General features: G+C 37.5%; 2 protein-coding genes across 6 annotated transcripts in view; one reads left to right on the top strand and one right to left on the bottom strand.

Moving 5' to 3' along the window:
- Nucleotides 1-27,758, top strand: part of LOC136255195 (zinc finger protein 431-like) — a 134,361-nt gene that overhangs the window by 25,505 nt on the left and 81,098 nt on the right. The window lies entirely within an intron of this gene.
- Nucleotides 4,277-26,054, bottom strand: LOC136255707 (uncharacterized). The gene is made up of 5 exons (XM_066048534.1): nucleotides 26,021-26,054; nucleotides 10,879-10,952; nucleotides 10,664-10,824; nucleotides 5,490-5,645; nucleotides 4,277-4,572 (listed from the first exon to the last, which is right to left on the bottom strand). Exons 2-5 carry the CDS (start codon nucleotides 10,940-10,942, stop codon nucleotides 4,423-4,425), a joined length of 531 nt encoding a protein of 176 aa, XP_065904606.1. The 5' UTR covers nucleotides 10,943-10,952; nucleotides 26,021-26,054; the 3' UTR covers nucleotides 4,277-4,422.

Raw genomic sequence — 27,758 nt, 5'->3', positions numbered from 1 at the left:
TAATTGATCATAGTAAACTTCAGAGTTATGATCTAATTAAGTTTTCTTAACATTAGGAGATCCCCAGCGGCTAAAAGTTTCATTGTATATAGTGTGTTGAGCTGATTATTGCTTGAAGAAATTTTTTGAAAGAATATTTTCACCAACTAGATTATAATTAATTACCAATGACTGTAAAGATGAAAAGCAGATGGTTTGATCACAGGTTAGGGAATTCAAAATGAAACAGCATACTTTTGTGGCGGGAAATTGTGTATAAGACATCTTGAATGTGTATTGAAGTACTAAGTAGCACTATACCAAGTGAACCAAGATGTTGTAACCAAGATGACCTTTTGAATTCTAGATTAGATCCATCCATGATTGAGTTATAAATGTTTTTAAAGAATCAGATCAAGAGTGCACATACTAACAATGTTACCAAACCTTGTATCTACATATATCATATAAAGTACCTGTAAGTAGGCTAGGACTACATTAATTTTAACAGTTTAATGTAGTTAACTAGGCTAGTCACGGGCACCCTAGCTTTAATCTGCAACTCCTCTGCATTCATATACTTAGAATTCATCTTGAACTTTTTAGCCAATTTACAAGCAATGGGATTATTTAGGAATGCAACAAGACTGGCCCAATGTTTCAACTTTGATCGTAACAGTTGCATTAATCCTGCTCCGGGTATCAGCTCCTGTCGCCATTGGACAAGCCTTGGCCTTCCAAGCCAATTTTGTATGGTGCACTTTATAAACAAGATAGCAAATGCATGCTAAATAATAAGGTCATGTATGTAGTTAGTTTCTCATTCTCCTGAGCTGCACTCAAATGAGCAGTGTGGGAGGACAGATTTTTAGTTTATTTTTTACTATCTAGATAGCTGGATTAGTTTAAATGACTCAGAATGAAGTTTTCTTAGACTGCTCTAGCAAGGTACCAACTTAAAAAAAAAGGTGCTGGATGGCTGCACTAAGCCACCATGGTGCAAAAAATCCTTGATGAGGTATGCAAAACAGTGATGCAGGTGGGGATGAAGAACTAATAAAGTTTATGTGGTCTAGCATTGCAATTTTCACATAAAAGCAAGGTGGTCTATATAAACAGGTGGTCTTCTAGGTAAACTGGTTTGTGGCATATGCATATAGACATTAACTTAATACGGTCACTTTGCATGTGGTTATAAGACCACTAGGTGAAATTATTTAATTCATCATTCCAGGCGTATCTAGACTTCTTACTTCACCTGGGCACTGGGTGGGCAAGCCACTCAGCCACATACACATGACCATCTTCATATGGACATCAATATAACATCTAAAATGTGTTGTGCATCACTATCTATGTGCTATACCTACACTAACTGTATGCAAAATAGCTAATATCACTAGACACAAATGTTGACTACTATCGTCTTCTTCACACATACAATACAGCAATGCCTAATACTCGAGACTTGGATTTAAAGTACCAGGTGCTTATATGATCACGTGATAACTGCGGACTAAAATAGTCAACCTACAAATAGAATAAATAAAAACATTGACTAAACAAGTACTCATACCTTTGGACTAGTCAGTAGCTAGCAATCATCTACCAAGGCATCACACAGCCATACGGGGTGCATGTCTCAAAACTTGCTCGCATCTATTCACATCTGAATTTTGCAATTGACTTAATCTTGAATGGGCGCTATTCACCACGCTATGAAACATTCATTCAGTCCTTGCCATTTTTCCTCTGGAAAGAAAAGCTTGATTTGACATGGATCGGCGTTGCGTAAGTATTCTTTACAACCATTAATGTTTTGTGATTATTCAACACTGATGGTGAAAAGCATTTACCAGGGCACCAGTCAAATTAACCAGGGCCCAGGCCAAGGTAGGCCCGGGTGTAGATACGCCAGTGATGTTGGCATTGGAGATAGTGATGTAGATGGAACAACAATGAAATAAATTATCTTGTAAATATGACTAGTTTGGAGTATTATTGGTACGGTGCAGGCCAATTAAGTAAGTTAAGCATAGCAGTAACATGGTCATTATACATAATTCTATCCCAGTGGAACCATACATCAAAGTTAAAAAAAAAAGCTAGCTATAGGAGTATATGGTAGTTAAACCTCAGTGCATGGTAGTTAAACCTCAGTGCATGGTAGTTAAACCTCAGTGCATGGTAGTTAAACCCCAGTACATATATGGAAATTGCACATTAAGTTAAAAGAAATGCAATCAAAGCAAACTGAAGCCATACACACCATAAAATCTACAAGTTCAGCAAAATTTGAAGCCATATCATTACAGAAACTACATATTCAGCAATCAATTACAACTGACATGCTTATTAACACATTGTTTATGAACTTGACTACTTCAAAGTGTGAGATAAAAGCTAGTTAAACCCCACCTGCACTTGTAGGATATCTAGTTATCAGCACCTCGGTTGATAACGATATCCTGGGATTTAACTATAACTTATTATCATGCTGCAGTGTGTTGTACCTTTTCTATATACTTGTAAAGTTAGATGATCATGCACATTGGAGGCGCATTATGCATATTCAAGAATGAAAGTTGCGTAGCAAGTTAGATTTGATATTATGTCTGTTGACATTCCTTCTTTTAAAGGCTTCAGCGTTGGCCTTGGTACAGATGTTTATGGTGTGGTATTTAGTAGAGTTTGTGAGGTGCACACATACGCTATACATCTAAACTTCATTTGCCACTTCTCAGCCCATGGTTGTAAGGAGATGTTGGAGAAGGTCGCAGTCTTCAGGAGTATGGATGGTAAAGTAGATTAGGATATCATCTGCATAGAGTTTAATAGTGGATGCAGTGTACAATAGCTTTTCTATGATATCGATATCACAAGGAATAACAGTGGCGCCTCATAGAGTATGGTGAAGGATTTGCTGTTATCACCATCAATAACTACTCGTCATGTTTGCATGCATTTGTGCAATGTGCATGCATTGCAGTACACTGAGTTATTTTGTCACATATTATATATAGATCTACCTGTGAAAACAGTATTAAGTTTGTTCAGCCAGCAGCAAAAGTTTATTCTTACAAATTTAGTTTCTTCCCTCAATCAATTCTCACGTATATGTAACAGATTATAAACTGATAGTACCATTACTCTCTCTCATTATATACATTGACTGTACAATTAACAAAATAATATTATAAGTAATACAAATTATGCATGTAACCGACATATGTAGTTTCCCCACCAATAGCAGCAGTTATAATGTTTGCTCAGTCAATAGATAACAATTGAGATATTCAAGTTGTTAAATTGTACTGAATCAATGGTTCAATAAGACTTGAATATATACACACACGTATACAGTCAACCAAAGTTATTCTGTCAGCTGTATTCTGCAAAAAGCAACAATTGTACAAGCTGTAAAAAATTCTCAAGGCCAAGAATGCACAAGGCAAGTAACTTCTCTGCTCTCAAAAGGTGTGATATTAAAATCAGATTTGACTTGTATAGGCATGCCTTTCAGAATTGTTCAATGAAGTGTTGCAACTGAGATGCATAGACTATAACTATAGTGGCTTTACTGATAGAACAAATACAAGCTGTTGTATAGCTAACTATAACTTGATGTCCACTGCAGTTACTGTGCATGCTTGACCTTTTATACAGGAGGCCAAGTTGTTTTTGCATATGCAGGATTATAGGTTTAGTTGCAAAAGAAACCAGCTATAAATCTTATAGTCTCATCTTTCGGCATGCCTAGCTAGACCCTGGCCTATATCACATGTGTAGCATCTTTCCAGTATGAGCTTGGTACCAAATTCACCTGAATTGTTGTCTTTGCCATTAACCTGCATTGCAGCCATTTCTTGGCCACCAACTTGGATTCCACAACTTTTCCACCATGTCTTATGGGGACCGCACACCTTCTTCACAGCATATAGTATAGATCGTAATAATCTATTACAAAATGTATAATAGCTGTTAATGACCAATATCATAAATTACTTGTCTTTGTCACTGCTAGCTTCTTCTCCAGCCATCAAGCACCTAAGCACCATTAATTGTTGGTTTAGTGACTTTAATAATTTGTTGATTAAAAGGCTTCAAAGTAACTTTACTCATGCAAATGCAATGATAAAAACTCAAAGTGTCAAATTTTGTGTGTGAAAAAAGGTACATTTTCGCAAACATTGTTTGATTAATAATGGCATTTAGGCTTATACACTTAGCTACTGGGTTGACAGCCCATTAGTTGACGAAAAAGTCGTTTATAAAGTATCACTACACTACATAAAGATCAAATTACACCATATCATCAAATTCATCACAAATATAACTCATGCCATGTATGCAAAATGAAAAATAGAAAATTCTAATAGGCATGTATGTATAGTACAATAACTCAAGTCCCTAACCACAACATGTGTCTATAGTTGCATCAAATTAAGTGTTAACACCGTTTAATATGGCAAAGAAATATACAATTGCAGCCACAATTGGAGGAACCACCACGAGCAAGTTACAACTAATTACACAGAGAGCTCCAGACATCAATGGTCGAGGATCTTCATTCCTTGTAGTTGCATAGCAGGCCTACCAATAGGAGGAGAAATTAACAGTTGAAAATAGTAGTATGATATGCAGTATAATTATAAAATTACCTAGCTAATATATTTTAACAAATTGTGCCAGTTTTAATAATAGCATTCATAAACTTTTGCAACTTGTGGAAGTAATAAAAATAGTTTTTGCAGTTTTACAATACATAGTCGGGAATGCATTATATACAAGCACAAACTACAGTGTTTTTGTTACCAATCAGTTCTCTGTCACCGCTATACCACTACACACACAAAATTTACAGTATGTTTTCTGTGGCTATGTGCATAATGGATTATGACATTTCCTTAATTGATCAATATCCAGAAACTCAAATGTCACAAATGTGCAAAATTCCTATAAAGGAAATGTATAAGTGGAATTGTACGTGATATTGTCATAAATGATATTTCGGTGACTTTCCATTCAGGAAATACTGCATGAATTATGAGACAATAAATTATTGGGATACTGTATACATTTCTCGATACATTTATTAGTTTCATTACACAGACCATATCTTTTGCACAGTGTAGTTTGATCAAAGGTACAGCGTGTTTGTAAAATGCATGCTGGCAGTTAGATGTTCTTCCCATGGCCATCACAGGCGAATAGCTAGCCGTTCATGATTACCAGCACTACTAGGACTTTTGGTTATCATTACCAGGGCTAACAGTACTTTAAACTGCAGCTGACCAGTTGAGCTCCAGTTACCAAGGATAATTAAGCTGTAATTTACCAGGGCTATAGTCCTGATGTGGCTACATCACAGCTCCCCATGCAAAATAAATTTAGGAACATTAGCTCGATGGTATATGTAGATCTTAATTACCTGCAATGTCACTATATACAGTAAAAGTACACAGTATGTGTTACAGTGTATATGTATACAGTTATTATATTTAACTTACATATCCACTAAGACAGCAGGCAGTAACTGCCAAAGGTGAGCAGCAACACCACAGCAGACAAGAGAAAGTGCAGAGGCAGCAAATTATTATACTTGCGTTCTTTGGTACAACATCACCTCTTTGTTTTTGGACCAGTTGTACATTGCGAGCTCTTGGCTACACACAATAAAGTAAACACATCTGATTTACATTATAAACAGGTAAAATACTTGCACTGCTAAAGACCCCCAATTGTAGCACAATAGATATTCACGACAGGGACTTGCAAATAGTTACTGATGACATGTGTCATTATAATAATACGCACATACTGTGAAGCTTTAATATAAACGTAATATTCTAGCTAGTATATTTTCAATATCACTGAAGAGTAGATAGATAAACAATAAAGGTAAGATCAATTATTGTGGCAAGATCAATATACCATATACCAATTATTAATTAATCTGGCAAGATCAATTATTGTTCGAAGAATGTACATGTCAAACCATATATTTTCTTCTTTTGTAAGAGATATAAAATGTAATTTTATACCACCAAGCTAGGAGACTGATTACTGTAATTCACTTTCTTTTTGTTTTAGAATATTATTTTTGTATTTGAATATTATTTTACATGAAATAGTTTGAAAAAGTTCCTTGGTGATTTGTGTACTAAACTGCACTCTGTCTAAAAATGTTCCTTATTGGACAGGTAAACTTTGAATTCACAGAAACATGTGAGATCTTTTCAGACATATGTTTACCTTCTCTATAAGTAAAATCCCACCGTATTTCCCTAACATAGGAATGACTGCATAGATTCAGAGGACTCCTCAATAGGCAACAAGTCATTATGCGTAAAGCTGAATCCTACAACAAGTATGATATCAATGTTGAAGAATGAAAACAGTACCCAATCCATACATTTTGAGTGAAAATATTAGGGATTGGTTATTCGGTTATGAGAAAAAATAACTGATAACTGAATTTATAAAAATAAAAAATAACTGATCAATTAATCGGTTAACCAGTTAAATGTCACAGCTCTAGTTTATGGTGCCATTTTAATAGTGCACATACAGGAACCACAACAACCACACTGAAATATAAGGGTGACCCTACATTCCTTGTTGATTATTTGACACAGAATGAATGACCCATATCCAATGAAGTCATAAAGTTTACAGGAACTGTCTAATTTTAGAAACCTTAGTGGGATATAAGTAATATTACAGTAGTTGTAGAATACCTCATTAACACTCATCCTCAACTTCACACTTGTATCACAGCAGGAGTCGAATATTGACATGACTCCAAGACAAAGCCAAGGATGAGTGTTAATAACTAAAGTATTCTATAACTGCTGTGATATACAGTACTCCCTCAATTATCTGAACCTCTATTATCCAAACACTTGGTTATCCGAACAGCAGAAATGACTGCTCTATTAGAGTATTAATTTGTCTAAGATGTATGTTCTATTAGAGAATTTGAACAGGATTCTGTATATGTGAAAAATTCAATTGCATGTACTTGACAACTTGTAACTTGATTTGCGAATGTGGTATTACCCTGAAATTTGGTCCCTTTATATCCCTAACATAGCACAATCAGGGCTGGTGGAAGCTCTTAGTGGCTGGTCAGGCAACAAGCCAGGTTTTGATTCAGGGATTGTGATGAGTGTGCGAAGCACGATGAGTGACTGTGCCGCGGAACACTCTGGCATGCAAAGCATTCCTTTTTCCCATCAACCATCAAATTATGGAACCAACTCCCTGCTGATGTAATTAATTCCTCTACCCCTAATGAGTTTTGTAATAACTTAAGTAACTTTTATAATCACACCTGTGCATTATAATCTTTTGATTGCTGCACAGTAATAAATATAATAATGTCGGGGTCTGGGGCATGCCCCCCAGGAAAATTTCACATTTTAGTGTTTGTAAACCACATTTTTAGCACTTTACAAGAGCTGATTTTAAGATATTACTTCATACATACGCTGACTTGTGTAACCGTGGCTTCCCTAGCTGTCACACTACCTTTCTATATGTTGTAAAGTCTAATTTCGTTTATACAATTGATCAGGTTTTTACAGGCTTTGCTTTCTTACCTGTACTGCCAATAATAATAATAACCTACCTTTCAGCAGAGCTGGAAGAACGTCCACCGCACTGGTTATCACATGCTTCGATCATTAGACACACGAATATAATAGAGGATAAGCAAGTGGTAATATGAAGTCGGTTGCACATCCTTTTACTGCATCAAAGGTTAGAATGGTTGGTGTCTGTCTAGAAACATATAAATTAGTGTATGTCATGATGACGTAACTACTAAACGGAGCTACCTTATTAGTGTGTAGCTATATTAGCTTAGCTAGGCATGCGCTCACATGACTGACTTGGGCTGTGAAAATCTGCTACGGCAGTGGCAGTAGTGGCCGTAGTGCTTACACCGGCCCTGACAATGGCTTGGTGTAATGAAAAGGTGATAAGTTGAAAACATGATGAGTTATGATTAGTCAAACTTGACAATTTGGAAAGGATATAGGATCCCTTTTCACAGACCGGGTCACATATAAATGAGTGGGCTTTGATTATCTGAACATGTCTTGGTCCCAAGGGGGTCAGATAATTGAGGGAGCACTGTACCTGGCTTATATATCCATATAAAGATTGTCGGTACTTTGATGTATATGGCTTCGTGTATATACAACTAAGGACAATTGTTATTACCTATGGCTGCCATGATATAAACTGGCTCATATCCAAGTAAATGACTGTGGGTACTTTGATGTACATGGCTTCATATTCAGTTTGCATTAAATGTTATGCTGATACTGCATTTTGATTGTCAACATTGCACATTGGTGTTTACCACCTTACTGGACAATATGATAGTTATTGCACTACCATATTGTCCGGTGAAGTATGGCTTCACTGGGATATAATAGCTAAAATAGCCATAACATGCATCCTATTTTTACTTTACTAATAACAAGTATAAGGATAATTTAAGTTCGATTAGGGATCATAGAAAAAAAGTAGGGAAATAAGGGAGGCCACCTATACCTGCAAATATGTTTAATCCTACTTCAGTCATGGGTAGCTATAGACTGAATTAGGGATTAAATGTCCACTAGTATTATGTGTAGGCGACCTCCCTTGTTTCCCTACTTTTTCTATGATCCCTAATTGAACTTAAAGTTCTTAATTTTTTGTATATTTTTTGTAACATTATTATGGCATTATTATAACCAGTGAACTCATGTATACTGCATCACGGTACCTGAGTTAATGTTTTTGTCTGAATGTGCACCCCAAATGTCAATTACTAACTGGAAAATGAAGTGGCCATTATGCTTCACTTTCAGCTATTCTCAGCCCGTTACAATGCATTGCGAACACAAATGAAGAACAGTAGGAGAATTGCCTAATTGCCATTTCAGTTTTGATTCAGAATTATCAAGTACTGAATCAAAACTGAAATGGCCATTATGCTTTGCTTTCAGCTATGTTCTGCCCATTACAAGTGAAGAACAGTAGGAGAAGTGCCTCTGCAATCAGTCCAGTCTCTATGAAAAATACGGACAATTCCTTTTACAAACGTAGCTGGGAGACCATCATGCTACTGCAAATCAATATCTTGGGCTGTCAGCAAATAGAAATGGGACACAAAGGAGGACAAAGGTAAGTCCCTGATACGTGCATTGTATGTACCAAAAGGCACCCGTTGGGCTGAAACAACATCAAACAATGAAAGAATCAAGCCCGCAGCCTTAGCCATTATCGAGTTACACTTGTCTGAAGGCAGGCAGGCAGGCAGGCAGACAGGCAGGCAGTAGGCTTGCGCCAATTGTGCCGGCATAATTTCGAGCATAATGGACTAGCAAAAGCATCAAGCATTATGCCAGCATAATAGGACGATTTTCAAGAATTTTAATTAAAATGCACAATGCGCATACCAAAATACTGCACAACATGAACACACTGCATGTTATTACTACATTTCATATTAAAAACCTTGCAGTGTTATTATTTTTACTATTTCTTGACTGTTTATGGAAATAAGATCTAGATACTCTAATAGAGCAGTCACTTACTCTAATACAGCAGTCAGGAAACGCAGATATACTCTAATAAAACAGTCAGCTCTAGAGCATAATCTTGATTTTGAGAGCATAATTTTGAACATGGTAGGCTGGATTTTTGAGCACTGTTCAAAAGCATATTAGCAAAGCATAATTGGCTTATGCCTAGCAGGCAGGCAGGCAGGCGTGAAGCGTATTAGCAATGCCTTAGCATATGCGTATTAGCAATGCCTAGCAAAGCGTATTAGCAATGCCTTAGCATATTAGCAAAGCGTAATTGGCTCACACCTAGCAGGCAGGCAGGCAGGCAGGCAGGCAGGCAGGCAGGCAGGCAGGCAGGCAGGCAGGCAGGCAGGCAGGCAGGCAGGCAGGCAGGCAGGCAGGCAGGCAGGCAGGCAGGCAGGCAGGCAGGCAGGCAGGCAGGCAGGCAGGCAGGCAGGCAGGCAGGCAGGCAGGCAGGCAGGCAGGCAGGCAGGCAGGCAGGCAGGCATAGGCATCAGGATGGTCTTGGCCAAGGAATCAGGATGGTCTTGGCCAAGGCATCAGGATCGTCTTGTGAAGCTGGTTTTTTGGGTGATTTTTTGGCCAGAAAAGCCCAAATCTCCATGATCCTTAATGTACAGTGGAAATATACATCTACATAGCAACCTGATATAGTTTTTGCCAATGCATGTGATTTAACTCATATCAAATCTTGTTTAAGTGATTACTCTGCAGTAATCCTTCATCAGTCATCACAACTTTTATCCCTATTACCGACAACTTAGGCTATAAGTAATTGTAAGTCGTAAATGGCCGTGGACTGTCACAATACAGCTAAGCACTATAGGTCACATTTTCTTTAAAATATATAGCTTTATCTTAAGCATATAAATTGTGGAAATTGAAAGCAAATATACCTGATCAATTTACTGGAAGCTTACATAAATGAAGTAGCAGTAAAGAATTAGGTGACTACATTTGTGCACATATCAATGGTTGAATGATTGGTTAATTGATGGGTTGATTGATTACATTGACAGTGCAATCACTACAGTTTCTAAGCTAACACCTTGAATCACCAATGAATATTTTTATACATCACTATTATACCTATGTACCTGTGTTGTTATCACAACTTGCTTTTGTTCACTATTATGAGGATGATATGCCACTGAGGGATATTTAGTGCTTGTTGCTTGAAGGTGATAATCTGGTGGTTGGTCGCAGCCGTGGGTACCTTGATTGCCATGTGTAGGACTAAAGGCAGTTGTTGAAACACCTGTAAAACCACAGACATGATGGTTATGTTGTTTTATGAAAGACTCATACATACCTTCTTCATTGTTTAATGCTACATTTCCATATGTTGGTGATACACAACCATCAATTGCAGCCATCCTACAGAATCTGTCGTTACACATATTCATTGGTAACTCTTGTCAGTATATTTATACAGAGAAATTTTAATTGCCTTCATAATTTTTAATTGCTTTCAAATAATACTATAGTACTTTACAGGCGATTTACTACTATGAAATAGTAATCCTTTATGGAATTGTATGTAAGTGCTCAAGAAGAACAATATTATAAGAAACTCCAATGCAATAAAACAAAATATTTGTGACCTGATCTGACAAATAGCCTTTCAGGCATCCAAGTTTTATAACTTACATCTTCCTAATTCTTAAATAAACTTTGCTCTGTTATTTATGTAGCTAAGCGACAGCCTTAAGCTGACAATGTATCATTTGCTATCTTATTGCCTAGAAAACAATTAAGGTTGGCTTTTGTCACATCTATAGAATAAAACAGCCAAGCTGCGTAAAAGAGTTAGGCCTTAAAACAGCTGGAGTCATGAAGTGGTGTGAAGAATTGGAAGCACTGATGTTAATTTTAACACTATATAATTAAAAATTTATTGACAATAACATTAATTTTATCCATTTCTTTGTGGCCACCTATATTGGTTTTGCCCTTTTATTTTATTTATTAAGACTTTAAAGCACAAGTACTGAAGGTCTGTAGGACTCCTGGTCCTACAGCCTGTTTAAAGGTGTTACAGAAAGTGTGTTTGAAAAGGTGGAGAAATGAGAAAAATCCATGACTGGACCTGGGAAGCCTTGAACCTGCAGCCATCCAATTAACGCTTGAACACTTACAGGAGTCTGCCAAGCGGTCAGGATGTTTAACGCTGATTTTGTATAGGCCGTTCCCTTTTTCACAGCTTTGATATAGTTGATATCATGAAGGTTTAATATTGACAGAAATAGCCTAAATTGCCTAATGGACAATATCTGCAATGACGTTTTCTGATGTCACAAAACAAAATGGTCATACTAGTGTGGGAACTTTGTACAGGGAAGTATTGAGCAAGATATGATATATAGTGTTCATAAATTTGAAAAAAGGGGAAGGTGAGGTAAAAAAGGGGAAGGTGAGGTATATCAAGACACACGGTAGTGTGTCGTGCGGCCCAAGAAGCCGGCGCGCCACACCGTGAGTATATTGACAGGAAGAACGAAAACGTCATTTTCACACCTTTGTATCTCGGTGATCACTTATCTGATTGGAACCAAATTTACTACACAGTTGCCCGTCAGCCAAGGGAGTCTACATTCCAAATTTGATGGAAATCGCTCCAGCCATTTCCGAGATACGAGCTGCCAAAGTTTCGTTTCTTTTTTCTTCGTTTTTCTTTTTTTTTCTTCTTCGTCTTTTCGCACACTTGCAAAAATTGCTGTAACAAGCAAACGCGTACTCCGATCGCCTTGAAATTTGGCACACAGAAAGGGAGTCCAAAGGCGAATCCTAGCATCAAATTTGGTACAAATCCGGTGAATGGTTCAGGAGTTATGACCGATTATTCGCGTAAAACAAGATCGATTTGTTGTCACGCCTACAGGGTAAACCGCTTCATGGAATGAGTTGAAAATTGCTATGTAGATGGAGTAACCATCGTAGGAGTGCCTTTTGGTGGTTTGAAAAGAATCGAGATAAAGACCACGGAGATATGACACAAAACCCAACCTGTGTCACAATTACGCGATCGATTTTTATGAATAAAAAAGTATTAGTTTTCACGCCTACTAGGCAAACCGCTTAGAGCAATGAGCTGAAAATCGGTGTATAGCTGGAATAATCTTCATTGAAAGTCCTTGCAGTAGTACAGAAGAATAGGATTACAAACCACTGAGTTATGATTCTAAAGCCAACTCTGTGTAGCAAATGCGAGATCGAGATACTCTAATAGAACAGTCACCCTAATAGAGCATTCGGCTAATTTATTTATTCCATTATAGAATTTTATTACATCACAAGTTATTCTGTAGGGAGTTCAGCTGCAAACAGTTAATCTTATAGACAGTTCAGCAAGAAGACAGTCACCATGTGGAGAGTTAAGCAAATATATCACTATAGAGATTCAGAACATTACAAGTCACACTGAAGAAAGTTCAGCTATAAACAAGTCATGCACTGTGTAGAGAATTCAGCTACAATTAAGTCACTCTCTAGAGAATTCAGTTACACAGAATTCAGCTACACACAAGTCACTGTGGAGAGAGTTCAGCTACAAACAAATTACCCTTTAGAGTGATCAGCTACAAACAAAACACTTTGCAGGGTGTTCAGCTGCAACAAATCAACCTTTAGAGCGATCAGCAATGAACAAATCAACACAAATCTACCTGTAGAGAGATAAGCTAGAAACAAATCACCCTGTAGAGAGTTCAGCTACAAATAATCACCCTGTAGAGACATCAGCTAGAAACTAGACACAATGTAAGGAGTTCAGCTACAAGCAATCACCCTGTAGAGAGTTCAGCTAAAACAAATCAACCTGCAGAGAGATCAGCTACAGACAAATCACCTTATAGAGAGTTCAGCTACAAACAGATTACATGTAGAGAGATCGGCTACAAACAAATCAACCTGCAGAGAGATCAGCTACACACAAATCAACTTGTAGAGAGATCAGCTACAAACAAATCACCCTGTAGGGAGATCAGCTAGAAACTACACACAATGTAAGGAGTTCAGCAACAAACAAATCACCCTGTAGAGAGTTCAGCTAAAACAAATCAACCTGCAGAGAGATCAGCTACAAACAAATCACCTTATAGATAGTTCAGCTACAAACAAATTACCCTATAGAGAGATCGGCTACAAACAAATCAACCTGCAGAGAGATCAGCTACACACAATTCCTTGTAGAGAGATCAGCTACAAACAAATCACCCTGTAGAGAGATCAGCTAGAAACTAGACACAATGTAAGGAGTTCAGCTACAAGCAAATCACCGTGTAGAGAGTTCAGCTACAAACAAACCAACCTGTAGAGCGATCAGCTAGAAACAAATTACCCTGAAGAGAGGTCAGCTACAAAAAATCACCCTGTAGAGATATCAGCTAGAAACAAATCACCCTGAAGAGAGGTCAGCTACAAAAAATCACCTTGTAGAGAAATCAACTACAAACAAAACATTTTGCAGAGAGTTCAGCTACAAACAAATCAACCTTTAGAGCGATCAGCAACAAACAAATCACCTTGTAGAGAGTTCAGCTAAAACAAATCAATCTGCAGAGAGATCAGCTGCGTACAAATCACCTTATAGATAGTTCAGCTACAAACAAATTACCTTGTAGAGAGATCGGCTACAAACAAATCAACCTGCAGAGAGATCAGCTACACACAATTCAACTTGTAGAGAGATCAGCTACAAACAAATCACCCTGTAGAGAGATCAGCTAGAAACTAGACACAATGTAAGGAGTTCAGCTACAAGCAAATCACCGTGTAGAGAGTTCAGCTACAAACAAACCAACCCGGAGAGCGATCAGCTAGAAACAAATCACCCTGAAGAGAGGTCAGCTACAAAAAATCACCCTGTAGAGATATCAGCTAGAAACAAATCACCCTGAAGAGAGGTCAGCTACAAAAAATCACCTTGTAGAGAGATCAACTACAAAAAAAACATTTTGCAGAGAGTTCAGCTACAAACAAATCAACCTTTAGAGCGATCAGCAACAAACAAATCAACCTGTAGAGAGATCATCTAGAAACAAATCAACCTGCAGAGTTATCAGCTACAAACAAATCAGCTTGTAGAGAGATCAGTTACACACAAATCAACCTGTACAGAGATAAGCTAAAAACAAATCAGAGTTCAGCTAAAACAAATCAATCTGCAGTGAGATTAGCTACATACAAATCACCTTATAGGTAGTTCAGCTACAAACAAATTACCTTGTAGAGAGATCGGCTACAAACAAATCACCCTGCAGAGAGATCAGCTACACACAAATCAACTTGTATAGAGATCAGCTACAAACAAATCACCCTGTAGAGAGATCAGCTAGAAGAAGTTACATTGTAGAGAGTTCAGCTACAAACAAATCAGCTTGTAGAGAGATCAATAACACACAAATCAACCTGTAGAGAGATAAGCTAGAAACAAATCACCCTGTAGAGAGTTCAGCTACAAGCAAAACACCCTGTAGAGAGTTCAGCAACAAAGAAACCACCATGTAGAGAGTCCAGCTGCAAACAAATCACCTTATAGAGAGTTCAGCTACAAACAAATCACCTGTAGAGAGATCAGCTAGAAACTAGATACAATGTAAGGAGTTCAGCTACAAGCAAATCACCCTTTAGTGAGTTCAGCTACAAACAAATCAACCTGCAGAGAGATCACCTACAAAAAAGCACCTTGTACAGAGTTCAGCTACAAACAAATTACCCTATAGAGAGATCGGCTACAAACAAATCAACCTGTACAAAGATCAGCTACACACTAATCAACTCGTAGAGAGATCAGCTAAAACAAATCACCCTGTAGAGAGATCAGCTAGAAACTAGACACAATGTAAGGAGTTCAGCTACAAGTAAATCACCCTGTAGAGAGTTCAGCTAAAACAAATCAACCTGCAGAGAGATCAGCTACAAATAAATCACTTTATAGACAGTTCAGCTACAAACAAATTACCTTGTAGAGAGATCGGCTGCAAATTAATCAACCTGCAGAGAGATCAGCTACACACAAATCAACTTGTAGAGAGATCAGCTACAAACAAGTCACCCTGTAGAGAGATCAGCTAGAAACTAGATACAATGCAAGGAGTTCAGCTACAAGCAAAATCACCCTTTAGTGAGTTCAGCTACAAACAAATCAACCTGCAGTGAGATCACCCACAAAAACGCACTTGTACAGAGTTCAGTTACAAACAAATTACCCTGTAGAGAGATCAGGTAGAAGAATTCACCTTGTAGAGAGTTCAGCAACTAGGGACTCGCCAATTATGCTCATAATTTTACCTATTATGCTATGCTGCACTGCCCAAATGTTTACCTATTATGCTTAAATCTTAAATTTATGCTCAATACTTACCCATTATGCTCAAATTATGCCCAATTATTTATGCCTCAGTTCTCATGCTCTGCTAATAATTTCCAATTTATGGATAAATAATAAGTGGCTGAAGCACAAACTTACTTGTCAAAATGCATATCACAGAAAAGATCGATATACTCTAATAGAACAGTCAACTAGGTGATTGTTCTATTAGAGTTACTGACTGTTCTATTAGAGTATATTGATCTTTCTGTGATAGCTATTTTAGTATTTTGATAAGCAAGAATTCATACTATTACACAAATATTCTACCTATTATGCTAGCATTATGCTCAATGCTTTCAGACACCTATTATGCTCATAATTATGCCAGCATAATCGGCGGGTCCCTATCAGCAACAAAGAAACCACCATGTAGAGAGTTCAGCTGCAAACAAATCACCCAGTAGAAAGATCAGCTAGAAGAAGTTACCTTGTAGAGAGATCAGTTACAAAGAAACCATCATATAGAGAGTTCATGCTACAAAGAAATTACCCCGTAGAGAGTTCAGCTAGAAGAAGTCACCTTGTAAAGAGTTCAGCTACAAAGAAACCATCATGTACAGAGTTCAGCTACAAAGAAACCACCTGTACAGAATTCAACTACAAACAAATCACCCTGTATAGAGATCAGCTAGAAGAAGTTACCTTGTAGATAGTTCAGCTACAACAATTCACCCTGTAGAAAGATCAGCTAGAAGAAGTCACCTTGTAGAGTGTTCAGTTACAAAGAAACCATCATGTAGAGAGTTCAGCTGCAAACAAATCACTCTGTAGAGAATTCAGCTACAATGAAACCGCCATGTAGAGAGTTCAGCCTCATACAAACCACCTTGTAAAGAATTCAACTACAACAAATCACCCTGTAGAGAAGAAGTTACCTTGTAGAGAGTTCAGCTACAAAGAAACCATCATGTAGGGAGTTCAGCTACAAAGAAACCACCATGTAGAGAGTTTAGCTGCAAACAAATCACCTGTAGAGAGTTCAGCTAGAAACAAATCACCCCATAGAGAATCAGCTGGACGAAGTCACCTTGTAGAGAGTTCAGCTACAAAGAAACCATCATGTAGACAGTTCAGCTGCAAACAAATCACCCTGTAGAGAGTTCAGCTAGACGAAGTCACCTTATAGAGAGTTCAACTACAAAGAAACCATCGTGTAGAGAGTTCGGCTACAAAGACACCACCATGTAGAGAGTTTAGCTGCAAACAAATCACCTGTAGAGAGTTCAGCTAGAAACAAAATACCCTGTAGAGAGACCAGCTAGAAGAGGTTACCTTGTAGAGAGTTCAGCTACAAAGAAGCCATCCTGTATATAGTTCAGCTACATTTCAAGTCACCCAGTAGAGAGATCAGCTGCAAAAAAATATCCTGTGGGGCATAATGGGCATGTAATAAATATATGTATATAATTTGTATAATTACTAATAAAATCAAAAATAAATGAAGTACTAAAATTCTTCTTTAAGTTCTTTTCTTCTTCCTGTAGTAAAGAAAAAAACACATGGGTTAAAAAAGCCCCAAAGCCAGCCATAGGCCGGCTTTGCAGTATACAAATACAAAAAGAAGTGATATCTAATCAAAAACAGCCAAGCTGTAAAAAAAGGTGCGGCCCCCAAAAAGGCCATGGTGAAAAAAGATGTGAAATCCAAGGTGGCGGCCAAGAAATGGCTGTGATGGTAGGTTAATGGTTACATTTTAATAACGACAATTCAGGTGAATTTTGTGCCGCTTGGTCTTGGCACCGAATTCACCTGAATTGTTGTTATTAAAATGTAACCATTAACCTACCATCACAGCCATTTCTTGGCCGCCACCTTGGATTTCACATCTTTTTTCACCATGGCCTTTTTGAGGGCCGCACCTTTTTTTACAGCTTGGCTGTTTTTGATTAGATAGTATATAACAGTGTTGAAACCGAGTCACTACTGCTGACCCGGATGACCCACTGACCCGGATTAATTAAAGCCGAGGAGTGCGATAAGAGCTATGTTTCGGCTAGTCTCAAGTGAGTGAGACTACGTTTTGAGCATTCAATTTGTGTTGAGTAAACAGGGGCGGATCCAGACTTTTAGAATTGCAACTTCAGCCTAACTGTAGATTGAAGACCAAAAAAAAAAAAAAGGTCATCACCTACTAACAATAGCTACCCCTCACCATAGATACCCTCAGTTTCCTGCTACATATTGCACTTACTAATAAATGGGCGTATGTTTGTTACGTGATAAGTGGGCATGGCTCACGAAAGAGCTACGCGATAGCGTTTATAAGTTTCCACGTCGTCAAACGAACAATTTCGTTTCTCACGTGATCCAATCCGGCAGATGACCCGGAGAAAATGTGACCCGGTTGACCCGACCCGGTTTCAACGCTGGTATATAATGCAATACAAACAAGCCTAGTTGTGTCCAAATTTAAAATTTTCTGTCTGTCTTCCTTGTTAGAGCGAGTTTAACATTGTTACAGTTTAATAGTACATGCATTACTTCCTTACCTTAATTATAGTTCCTGATTTCCATTTGTAAAAAAATAACATTTATTTTGAATACTAGCTGTGTGCCAAAGTCTGCGAAGACCCACACTAACATGGCCATTCATTAATTATGACATCAAATTTTGTCATTGCGGTTATTGTCCATATTGCCCTATGATAGCATCAGTTAGCCATGATCAAACCTTTGAAAAATGATTCAAAATGCTTTGTGAGTTTTATGAATTTTTTATTTTATTTCTAAGACTGACTGACTGTTGTGACTGACTAACTGACTATAGTCATCCTCAGGCAAACATAACTCAGCAATATGGCATGAAAGTTCTACAGTTAGATGTTGCTTGGACACTACACATGCCTTTGTTGGGATTTTTTGACAATCACAGGTATCTATGATTTGTTGTCACACCTGTCAGACAAATTGCTAACAGAAGCCAGTCGCTGACCTTAAAGTGTACAAACTAACAATCCAGCAGTTGACTGAGGAGTTATAACATACAATTCAGCAATTGTAAGATCTAAAGTAGTCAAGCTGCAAATGAGAGTACTGGCAAAATCACAAGTGGCATCCACAGATGATTTTAATGCCTATCAATTTCTATTTTTTGACATCGTCTTCATATATAGTCATATTTTTGACATTTTGATAAAACTTTAAAACTAAATTTATAGAGTGTCTTATGGCTCTATATAATCTTGTTTGCAGATTTTCTTTTATCTCAAATGCTGTTTTTTTCACAATAATAAAAGGTTTTGAGCAATATTAATGATACCAACAGACTAACCACAAACCTGTTTCATAAGTGGTTTACTGTGTGATAACAGTCCTTTTTATTGTAGGCATGACAACAATTTTTGTAGGTGTAGCAACAACTTTCTGTGAACAATCATTAAATCTTAATAAATATTTACACCAAAGTTGATACCATAATTGGACTTTAGTCCTCTGTTCTAATTTTCACAGCAATCAGATACTGCGGCAGTTTTGTAAGTATGTTAATGAATAATGTACATAAGACAAATTTTGATGACTTGCATCTCAGGAAAATTCCTAAGATATAGGTGGAGGTCAATGTCATTGTAAAAATTATCCTGTTCAGTGAGGAAGAGGAGCTTAGCCCTAGCCACGCCAATAATTCTTGGTTGTGACTTCCTGATAAGACATGGTTATGTGCTAGACTTTGAGCAATGTATTTTTTATTGTAGCCAAAATCCTGAGGAGTTACTACCTGCACAAGCAATCCATTGGCCCCTGCACAAACATGATCACTACTGACAATCAATGCCCTCAGACAATCCCCACACCATGCAAACAACTGTGCATGCACAAAAATCCTATGCATTAATTCTTGTTTGATTAATGCTTTACAGCACAAGTGCTGAAGGTCTGTAGGACAGTTGGTCCTACAGCCTGTTTAAAGTTGTTACATAAAGTATGTTTGAAAAGGTAGTACTTATTAGTAACACACTGATTTGGTATTTCTTGACCAAAGAATGCAGTAATGTTGATAAAACCATCATAACTATTCATTCGGTGAACCAATTTATAGAAAATTAACAACTTGAACATTTTGTGGTTTAAACAATAAAAATTGGCACATTAAATGCTGTAGCTCCTTGCATAAAAGGAAAAAAGTGATTTTTATGTCAATCAAGACACAAAGAAATGTGTCAAGTAGCCAAGCCAAGAAAGCTGGAATGTCACATTGTTGGTATATTAACAGGAAGAAAGAAAATGCGTTTTTATACTTGCATATAATTCCATGATGCCTTCTTGAAACATTTTGCATTATATGTAGCAGTGCTCCACCTTTGGCACTCAACCTTCCAAAATCATCTTATGCATTTGTGAAATACAAACCCTCAAAATCAAATTTCATTGATTTTTTTGTGGGACTTACTGTATTATTTTCTTTTTGCACTCTTTAAATAAATCAGCATAGAACGCAAATTCATAATTTGATTCCATTTGTGGTTTAACAGAAATACTGCAGAGTTACAAGGAAAAAACAATACAATGTATTAAGATTTGTGGGGTCAATAGAAACAGTCATCAACTGAGTAGCAAAAAGTGCACAAAAAACTTGTCCTGCAGAGTTCAAACCAGACCCAACTCTCAAACCCTTAACCATACTCATGAACCGATGTTGTCAGCTACTCAGTTCACTTATTTTCTACCTAGAAATCAAGCTTCAATGCTACATAAAATTTCATATATGCAGTGGAAAATCTAGGTTGCTCTAGAACATTCTAGAGATTGGGTAAAATTAATCCCCAAAGCCAGAATATGGCTGAGGTTAGAGTATTGAACATACAACTAGAAGTACAAACATGTGCAAGCACATAACAAATAGTCAAATAAAATCTGCACTACACTAACTACTATTGTAACTTCCGTCATCCATAATCATCATGGTACCTGGAGATAAGGCTAGGGTAAAAGCAAGCCAGCTTATGAGAGTATTCTGGGTATTTAAATTCAAAAAGAAGTGAAATCCAGGTAACCAAGCAGGTGCAGCCTTTGGGAGCCTGATTGAAAAAGTTGTGAAAACAACGTGGTGGCCAAGAAATGGCTGCATTGATGTTATTGTTAATGTCAATCAATTTTAATAATGGTCAGGGGTGCATCATTAAAATTGATTACATGGCTGCCATGTCTGATCAAAACTACAGCTGATTGCAGACAGATCATTACGGGATGTGGTCACTATGCTTTGTCTGATTATTTAAGAATGTAGTGGCATATCAGGTTCTGATCTTTTAAGGAAGCACATGGCTGCCATGTCATCATTTTATAAGTGCAGGTATACTATCTGTACAGGTATAGCATATCACTTCAAGCAGTTTTGTGATGTCTATACACATTTTTAATGCTTAGGTATGGCTTTCTTTCATGATGATCATGAAAATAAAGTAAAAGCAAAGCACATGGGCAAAATCTTGTTGGAACCAGAAAAGGAACAAGTATTTTATGTGGCGTGAAATGCATGGTGGCCATGAGCTGCAGTGCTTTTCCCTCTAGCCTTACAACTGTGGTCAGGCTGGCAAGCAGACCAAAAATAATATTTTGACAACTTTCAAGGCTTCATTTTTTTATGTTTTGTGTTTTTCTCATTTTGGATTGGATGTTAGATGCTTAAGGGAACCCTATTATACTTATTACCTGATCCCTAGATACAAGTATGTACTTTCTGACCTGTCTTCACAGTCAGGGCCGGTGTAAGCACTACGGCCACTACGGCCACTGCCGTAGCAGATTTTCACAGCCCAAGCCAGTCATGTGAGTGCATGCCTAGCTAAGCTAATATAGCTACACTCTAACAAGGTAGCTCCGTATAGTAGTTACGTTGTCATGACATACACTAATTTATGTTTCTAGACAGACACCAACCATTCTAACCTTTAATGCAGTAAAAGGATGTGCAACTGATTTCACGTTACCACTTGCTTATCCTCTATTATATTCGTGCGTCTAATGATCGAAGCATGTGATGACCAGTGCGGTGGACGTTCTTCCAGCTCTGCTGAAAGGTAAATTATTATTATTATTATTATTATTGGAGGTATAGGTAAGAAGGCAAAGCCTGTAAAAACCTGATCAATTGTATAAACGAAATTAGACTTTACGACATATAGAAAGGTAGTGTGATAGCTAGGGAAGCTACAAAAGTCAGTGTATGTATGAAGCAATATCTTAAAATCAACTCTTGTAAAGTGCACAAGAGTTGATTTGTGCACTTTACAAGAGTTGATTGTATGTATGAAGCAATATCTTAAAATCAACTCTTTTAAAGTGCACAAGAGTTGATTGTGCCCCCAGACTTTACAAGTCTGGGGGGGGCATGCCCCCAGACTTTACTTTATCGTATTTCACACACTCATCACAATCCTTGTTGTTGCCTGACCAGCCCTGACAGAGGTGACTGAACTACGTAATGCTTTCAATTAGCATAAGTCGCCTATTATTGAACGGTACATATTATCAAACTTTAACACACTAGGCGAGCTACTCAGCATAACAAAACCAATAAATGCTAACTAAAGACTTCTTGAGCTGTACGGACCACCAATACAACATTTACAACAGTTTCCTTCAGTGGATTCTGTTGGTAAAGGGCTCCAGAGGCTCTAGTGGATATGCGGTGGCACGAAGCGAGCAAAATTACAATTATTTTAACAAACATCTATAACGTCTCACCACAACAATACACACACTTTCAGTTTAGACCATTTAATAGAGGAGTCCTTGTTCTCCCTGAATTCCAAGTTATAAGTAAATCAAACCAGCAGGCCTCAAGTTATGAGCAAAACGGTAGCACCTACAACAACCATGGTTTCAGTGTAACTTGAATAACTAATAACTCGTGAATGGTATATTCAATCTCCGTAAAATTTCTGTCACAGATTGTTATCCAGTAGTTGGATATTCCATAAAAACCTCAAAGTTACAGGGTAATTGCCTAGTATGTTATTCATTGGAATGTGCGAACTTTTCGAAAATTGGTCATTGAGTGAAGTACAGCTGTTCGATAATACATACCGGTGTCTGAGGAGCGGTATATGATATTCTCTACTGTTTTGCACATAACTCGCAGAGTGTTTGTGTGATTTACTTACCACTTAGTATCCAGAGAGACCAAAGGCTGCTCTGTTGAATAGTCCAAACCAGAAGTCTATGTGCTATTGCGGTGAAGAATTATAAGTGATTTTTGAAATGTGTTTGATAAATGGCGACTTGCGTTATCTCAATATAATTCTAACGGTGAACCATGGAGCAACCACTCTATCATGAACTCCTATAACTCTCAACCAACTACAGTATTTGTGGCAAAGCATGACAATGTAACTATACATGTACCATCGCCAGATTCTCATCTCTAATCTAGCCTTTTGACTCTAAACTGAACAATCACAGCTACATCCAGCCAACATTCTTATCTAAAATTATCTAGCCTGTTTTAATAAAATAGTTGGTGCTTTAGTTGAAATGCTTCTAATTCTACCTATATATTAATTCTGGAAGACGTTAAGGCTGCAAGAGATTCTATACTCTACCCTTCTCACATCAACTACTTCCTCCGCCACTGTCAGTGGCTGTGTGTGCCAAGGGACTCTTATAATGCACCTATCAATGTATTTCCCCACTACCCACCTCGGGCATTTATGGGGCTATAGTATAGGGATTTAACACAGCTGAATGTCAAATTCCCCATTGTAGGGCAAACCTATCATGTCATATCCCCACTGTTGGCCCCAGTTGCAACGCAGGATTTGACATAGCATAGAAAGTATATACTTGGGCGCTTGTTGAACAATCGTCAAATGCCCCATAGTGGGGCGGCACTTTCATGTTAATTTCCTCTGTAAAGACTCACTTGTATGCCTGAAGGGGGTGGTGTAGCAATACAATGATAGGTGCATAATTACTTATTTAGTACACTGCAGTAGGTTCAGCCATGTAAAGAGTCACTCTTTAGATAGTTCAGCTATGCATAACACCCTGTATAAATACTGTATAGAGGTTATGCAGGGGGTGGCAGCATCACATTTATGTATCATAATGTGCTTGTGCACGGGCGTCGCATTTTGAGTAGAAGCATTCTTAGAGAAGTACAGTAGGGCAAGAAATTTTTGTGGGACACAAATTTTTGTGGATTTCGTGGGTGTCTTATCCACAAAAATTAAATATTTTGTAGTTCCTGTACAATTTCTATGGAGATATATGTCTAAACCATGAAAATTACTGATTTTACAATCCATGAAAATTTAATACCACAAAAATTTCTTGGCCTACAGTAGTGGTTGAGTGCATGGCATTAGAGTATTCTTAGACTAAGTACTTCCCTGAGCTTAAAGACGAAGAAAAGAAGAGATAATGGGATAAAATGAAGACTGTGGGATGTGCCAAACATCAGTGGCTAAAAAACTATTTAATTACAACTAGTCCTAACCTGAGATGGGGGGAGTTGATACACATGGTCCAAACTAAACTAAATTTGCTATTGTTTGTGTATGCACAGTAAAAACAAATTAGTGAAGGTCACTACTAAATGTAGTGAAGGTCACCACTAATGTCTGCTACAATACTCACTATTTTTGTGCAGTGACGTTCACTACTAATTTTGTGGTGAACATCACTTTCACTACTTTGTAGTGAGGGTCACTACAAAAGTAGTGAATGTCACTACACAAAAGTAGTGACAGAAATTAGATTTATCTGATCAACAGAGCGTTCACTAGTTTGTTTTTACTGTGTGAAGTACATATTTTGATAATTGTAGCTATTGTTATGATTATCCGAATAGTAAAAGTGAGAAGAGGGCTTGTGTTGCATATAATACAAGACTGAAATGATTTCTAACTAACTATTGAGAGTCCGCTGGGGGTCATACTCCCCCAGAGAAATTTTTGAAATACAGCTGTGACAAGATTGAATCTGGATGCAATTTGAGAGAAATGACTGCACTGAACCTAGAAGTAATTAAAGAAATAGCAAGCTGAAGGGATGAAATTAAAAACAAGAACTAGTGAACTATGTACACATGCAGTAGTTACGTGCAAGTCAATTTTTAGAGTAAACTGTTGTTTTATTAGTGGACAGTAATAAAGAAAAAAATGGTCATAATTATAAGAAGGAAAATTTGGACCACAAAATGGAAAATTTTAAAAATGACTATTTCAATATTGAATCTTAAGGTACTTTTGCTGTAGTAAACTAAAAGAGAGGTAAGATGCATAACACATACAGCTGTATATGTAACTTTGACTTTATACTTCTACTTTTCTGCGGTATTTTAGCCTGACTTTTACAACTAGCCCATGCAATCACCATTTGTGACTGAATTTTGGAAAATCACCCATATGGGCGCATTTGACACCTAAACGATTTAATGATCAAATCACAAACTTTATAGTGCAAATTTACCAGTTAATGATTGTAAACCATTCTCAATACCTTAAATTACAAGAAAATTCTTGAAATATTTTTAAAACTGTTCCCTACTCTTATTAACAACCCACTAAACATGAAAATTCTAATGGTCTCATGTGTGCCCATATGGGTGATTTTCCAAAATTCAATCACATTTACAATTATAGCCAAAAGTCATTTACAACCCTTAAACTATTAACTAAGTAATTATGAGTGTTAAATTTGTAACTATACGTGTCCTGTGTTGTGTATTATCATATCGTGTATTCTTTCTCGTTTGTTTGTTTCTTGCAACTCCCCTGTATCCGCCACTGGTAAGTCCAGGGTCAAAGCTTATATTTTCGACTTTGATCACTTTGACCGAGGACGAAGGTTGGAGCACAGGGTATATTATTAGAGTTGCCACCCCCTTGCCTAGTACGTTTCGACTTGTCATCTCGCGGCGTATAGCTATATCTGATGCAAATACAGGCAGCTATACATGCAGTATGAAACATGTACGACAGTTGGCATACTGGTCTGGAGAAAAATACTCTCGGAATGCCCGAAAAAAAAACAACCGAATTGGCACGCTTATAACCACCACTGCGGCATATATAGCTAGCTAGCTATATGCACATCATTTACGCATACATGCACATACACTCACATGTAAAATTCTCACTCCTCGGTGTATAAGCTGATGTCGGGTGTCTCCGTAGAAGGATCTTAGCTACAGTGTAAACAGACTTTGGTGGTTTGCGGTGTCCTAGACAGGGCGGGTACCAACTCCGCCCGGACGGCGGCTGTGGTTCACGTACAAATTTCCCACCCCTCGGCCTTAACCTCGACATTCAGTAACAACAAGGGCGGATCCAGGAGCTGGCAAGGGGAGGAGCACAAACAGGCTAAGCTAAGTTGTAGGTGAATGGTGGGGAGAGCAAATCTCTTATTAGGCCACTCCAAATAAATTTCCTGCTTCCCGTCCTGACCTCAGGCATATTTGCATGCGGGCAGTCGGTCCATTTCACCAGCTTTTCAAGCCATTATTTTCCTGGTACAGCTATAATAGCTGCACAAAAGCGGCATATTCCTTCCTTTTCAAGTTGTAAAAATAACACTGACAAACGTGAAGTTTGTGCCGTCTTGATAGCACTGTTTACACTTACAAGATGGATTTTACTAAGTCTGTCAGCATATGTAAGAATAGCCGGAAAATAATGGAAGAATACGGAATAATAGAATATTAAGAGCAGACAGTAACCAGATGCGGACGGTGGACGGGAAACAGGAAATTTATTTGGAGTGGCCTTAGTTAGTTACTATATTTTGAAGTAGCAAATAATCACTTCTAATAGTAGTGTCTCTTTTGTCCTTTTCAAAGCCTTTGCAGAATCACCGAGCACCTTATGCAAAAGCTTTGAAAAATCAGCTGAAACCAGTCAAAGTACTTCACTGACACCAACGGTGACAGCTAATTACTGTGACTTTGGATTTTGCAATAAATGGTATTAATAGTACTTATAGTCAGGAGTATGGTATTAATAGTCAGGAGTATGGTATTAATAGTACTTATAGTCAGGAGTATGGTATTAATAGTACTTATAGTCAGGAGTATGGTATTAATAGTACTTATAGTCAGGAGTATGGTATTACTAGTACTTATAGTCAGGAGTATACATGCAGTTTTATTGTTGCATATAAATGACATCACAAAATATAATATTCTCCTTTGCAGACCATTGTTTGCTTTACAGAATTCAGTATCAAAATAACAGAGAAGATACCACCAGGCTCCAAGCTTCCAACAAGATTTGAGTAAGTTATTTGAATGGGCTAACACTTGGAAACTAAATTTTAATGTCATCAAATGTGCTGTAGAATGGTTAACAAGGACCCCTTTACCCATCACATATGATGACATATTACAGTGCTCGAAATAATTTTTTTTCACTGTCAGGAAAATTTCCTGACATATATGTAGAATTGTCAGGAAATTAGTTAATTTGTATGGTATAGATATAACTGAAACTATATGCACATAACATCGTGTGAAGCACAATCAGCATGCAAAAATTTGGGGGGTCTGGGGGCATGCTCCCCTAGGAAACTTTCCTCTTTTATATATATATATATATATATATATATATATAAATTAATGACATAAGATAAAACAGTACATAATAAACAAAAACAAATTATCTTAATATGGAAACTTTCCAAAATTTGATGCTCTGAGATGGCATTTCAGACAAAATTTATGGTGTAACAATGCCCTTACCTGCCTATAACACTTCATCAAGACTCACGGTAGTGAGTCGCGCGGCCAGTAAAGCAGAAACGCGCGCCGCAGACAATAAATGACGCGACCACTACGTGAGGATTTTACAGGATCAAATTCGGCAGTCCTGTAACTCACCCGC

This window comes from Dysidea avara, chromosome 1 (assembly GCF_963678975.1).
Source record: "Dysidea avara chromosome 1, odDysAvar1.4, whole genome shotgun sequence".
In the NCBI taxonomy this organism is placed as follows: Eukaryota; Metazoa; Porifera; class Demospongiae; order Dictyoceratida; family Dysideidae; genus Dysidea; species Dysidea avara.
Note: the sequence above shows the minus strand (reverse complement) of the source record. Positions and strands in the feature narration are given on the sequence as shown.

Excerpts from the sequence above, each read along its gene's own strand:
- LOC136255707 (XM_066048534.1), bottom strand. The coding sequence starts at position 10,942 with ATGGCTGCAATTGATGGTTGTGTATCACCAACATATGGAAATGTAGCA. Across the intron at positions 5,646-10,663 it reads AAGTTGTGATAACAACACAG|CCAAGAGCTCGCAATGTACA; the intron begins GTACATAGGTAT and ends TATTGTGTGTAG. Across the intron at positions 4,573-5,489 it reads CCTGCTGTCTTAGTGGATAT|GCCTGCTATGCAACTACAAG; the intron begins GTAAGTTAAATA and ends TCCTATTGGTAG.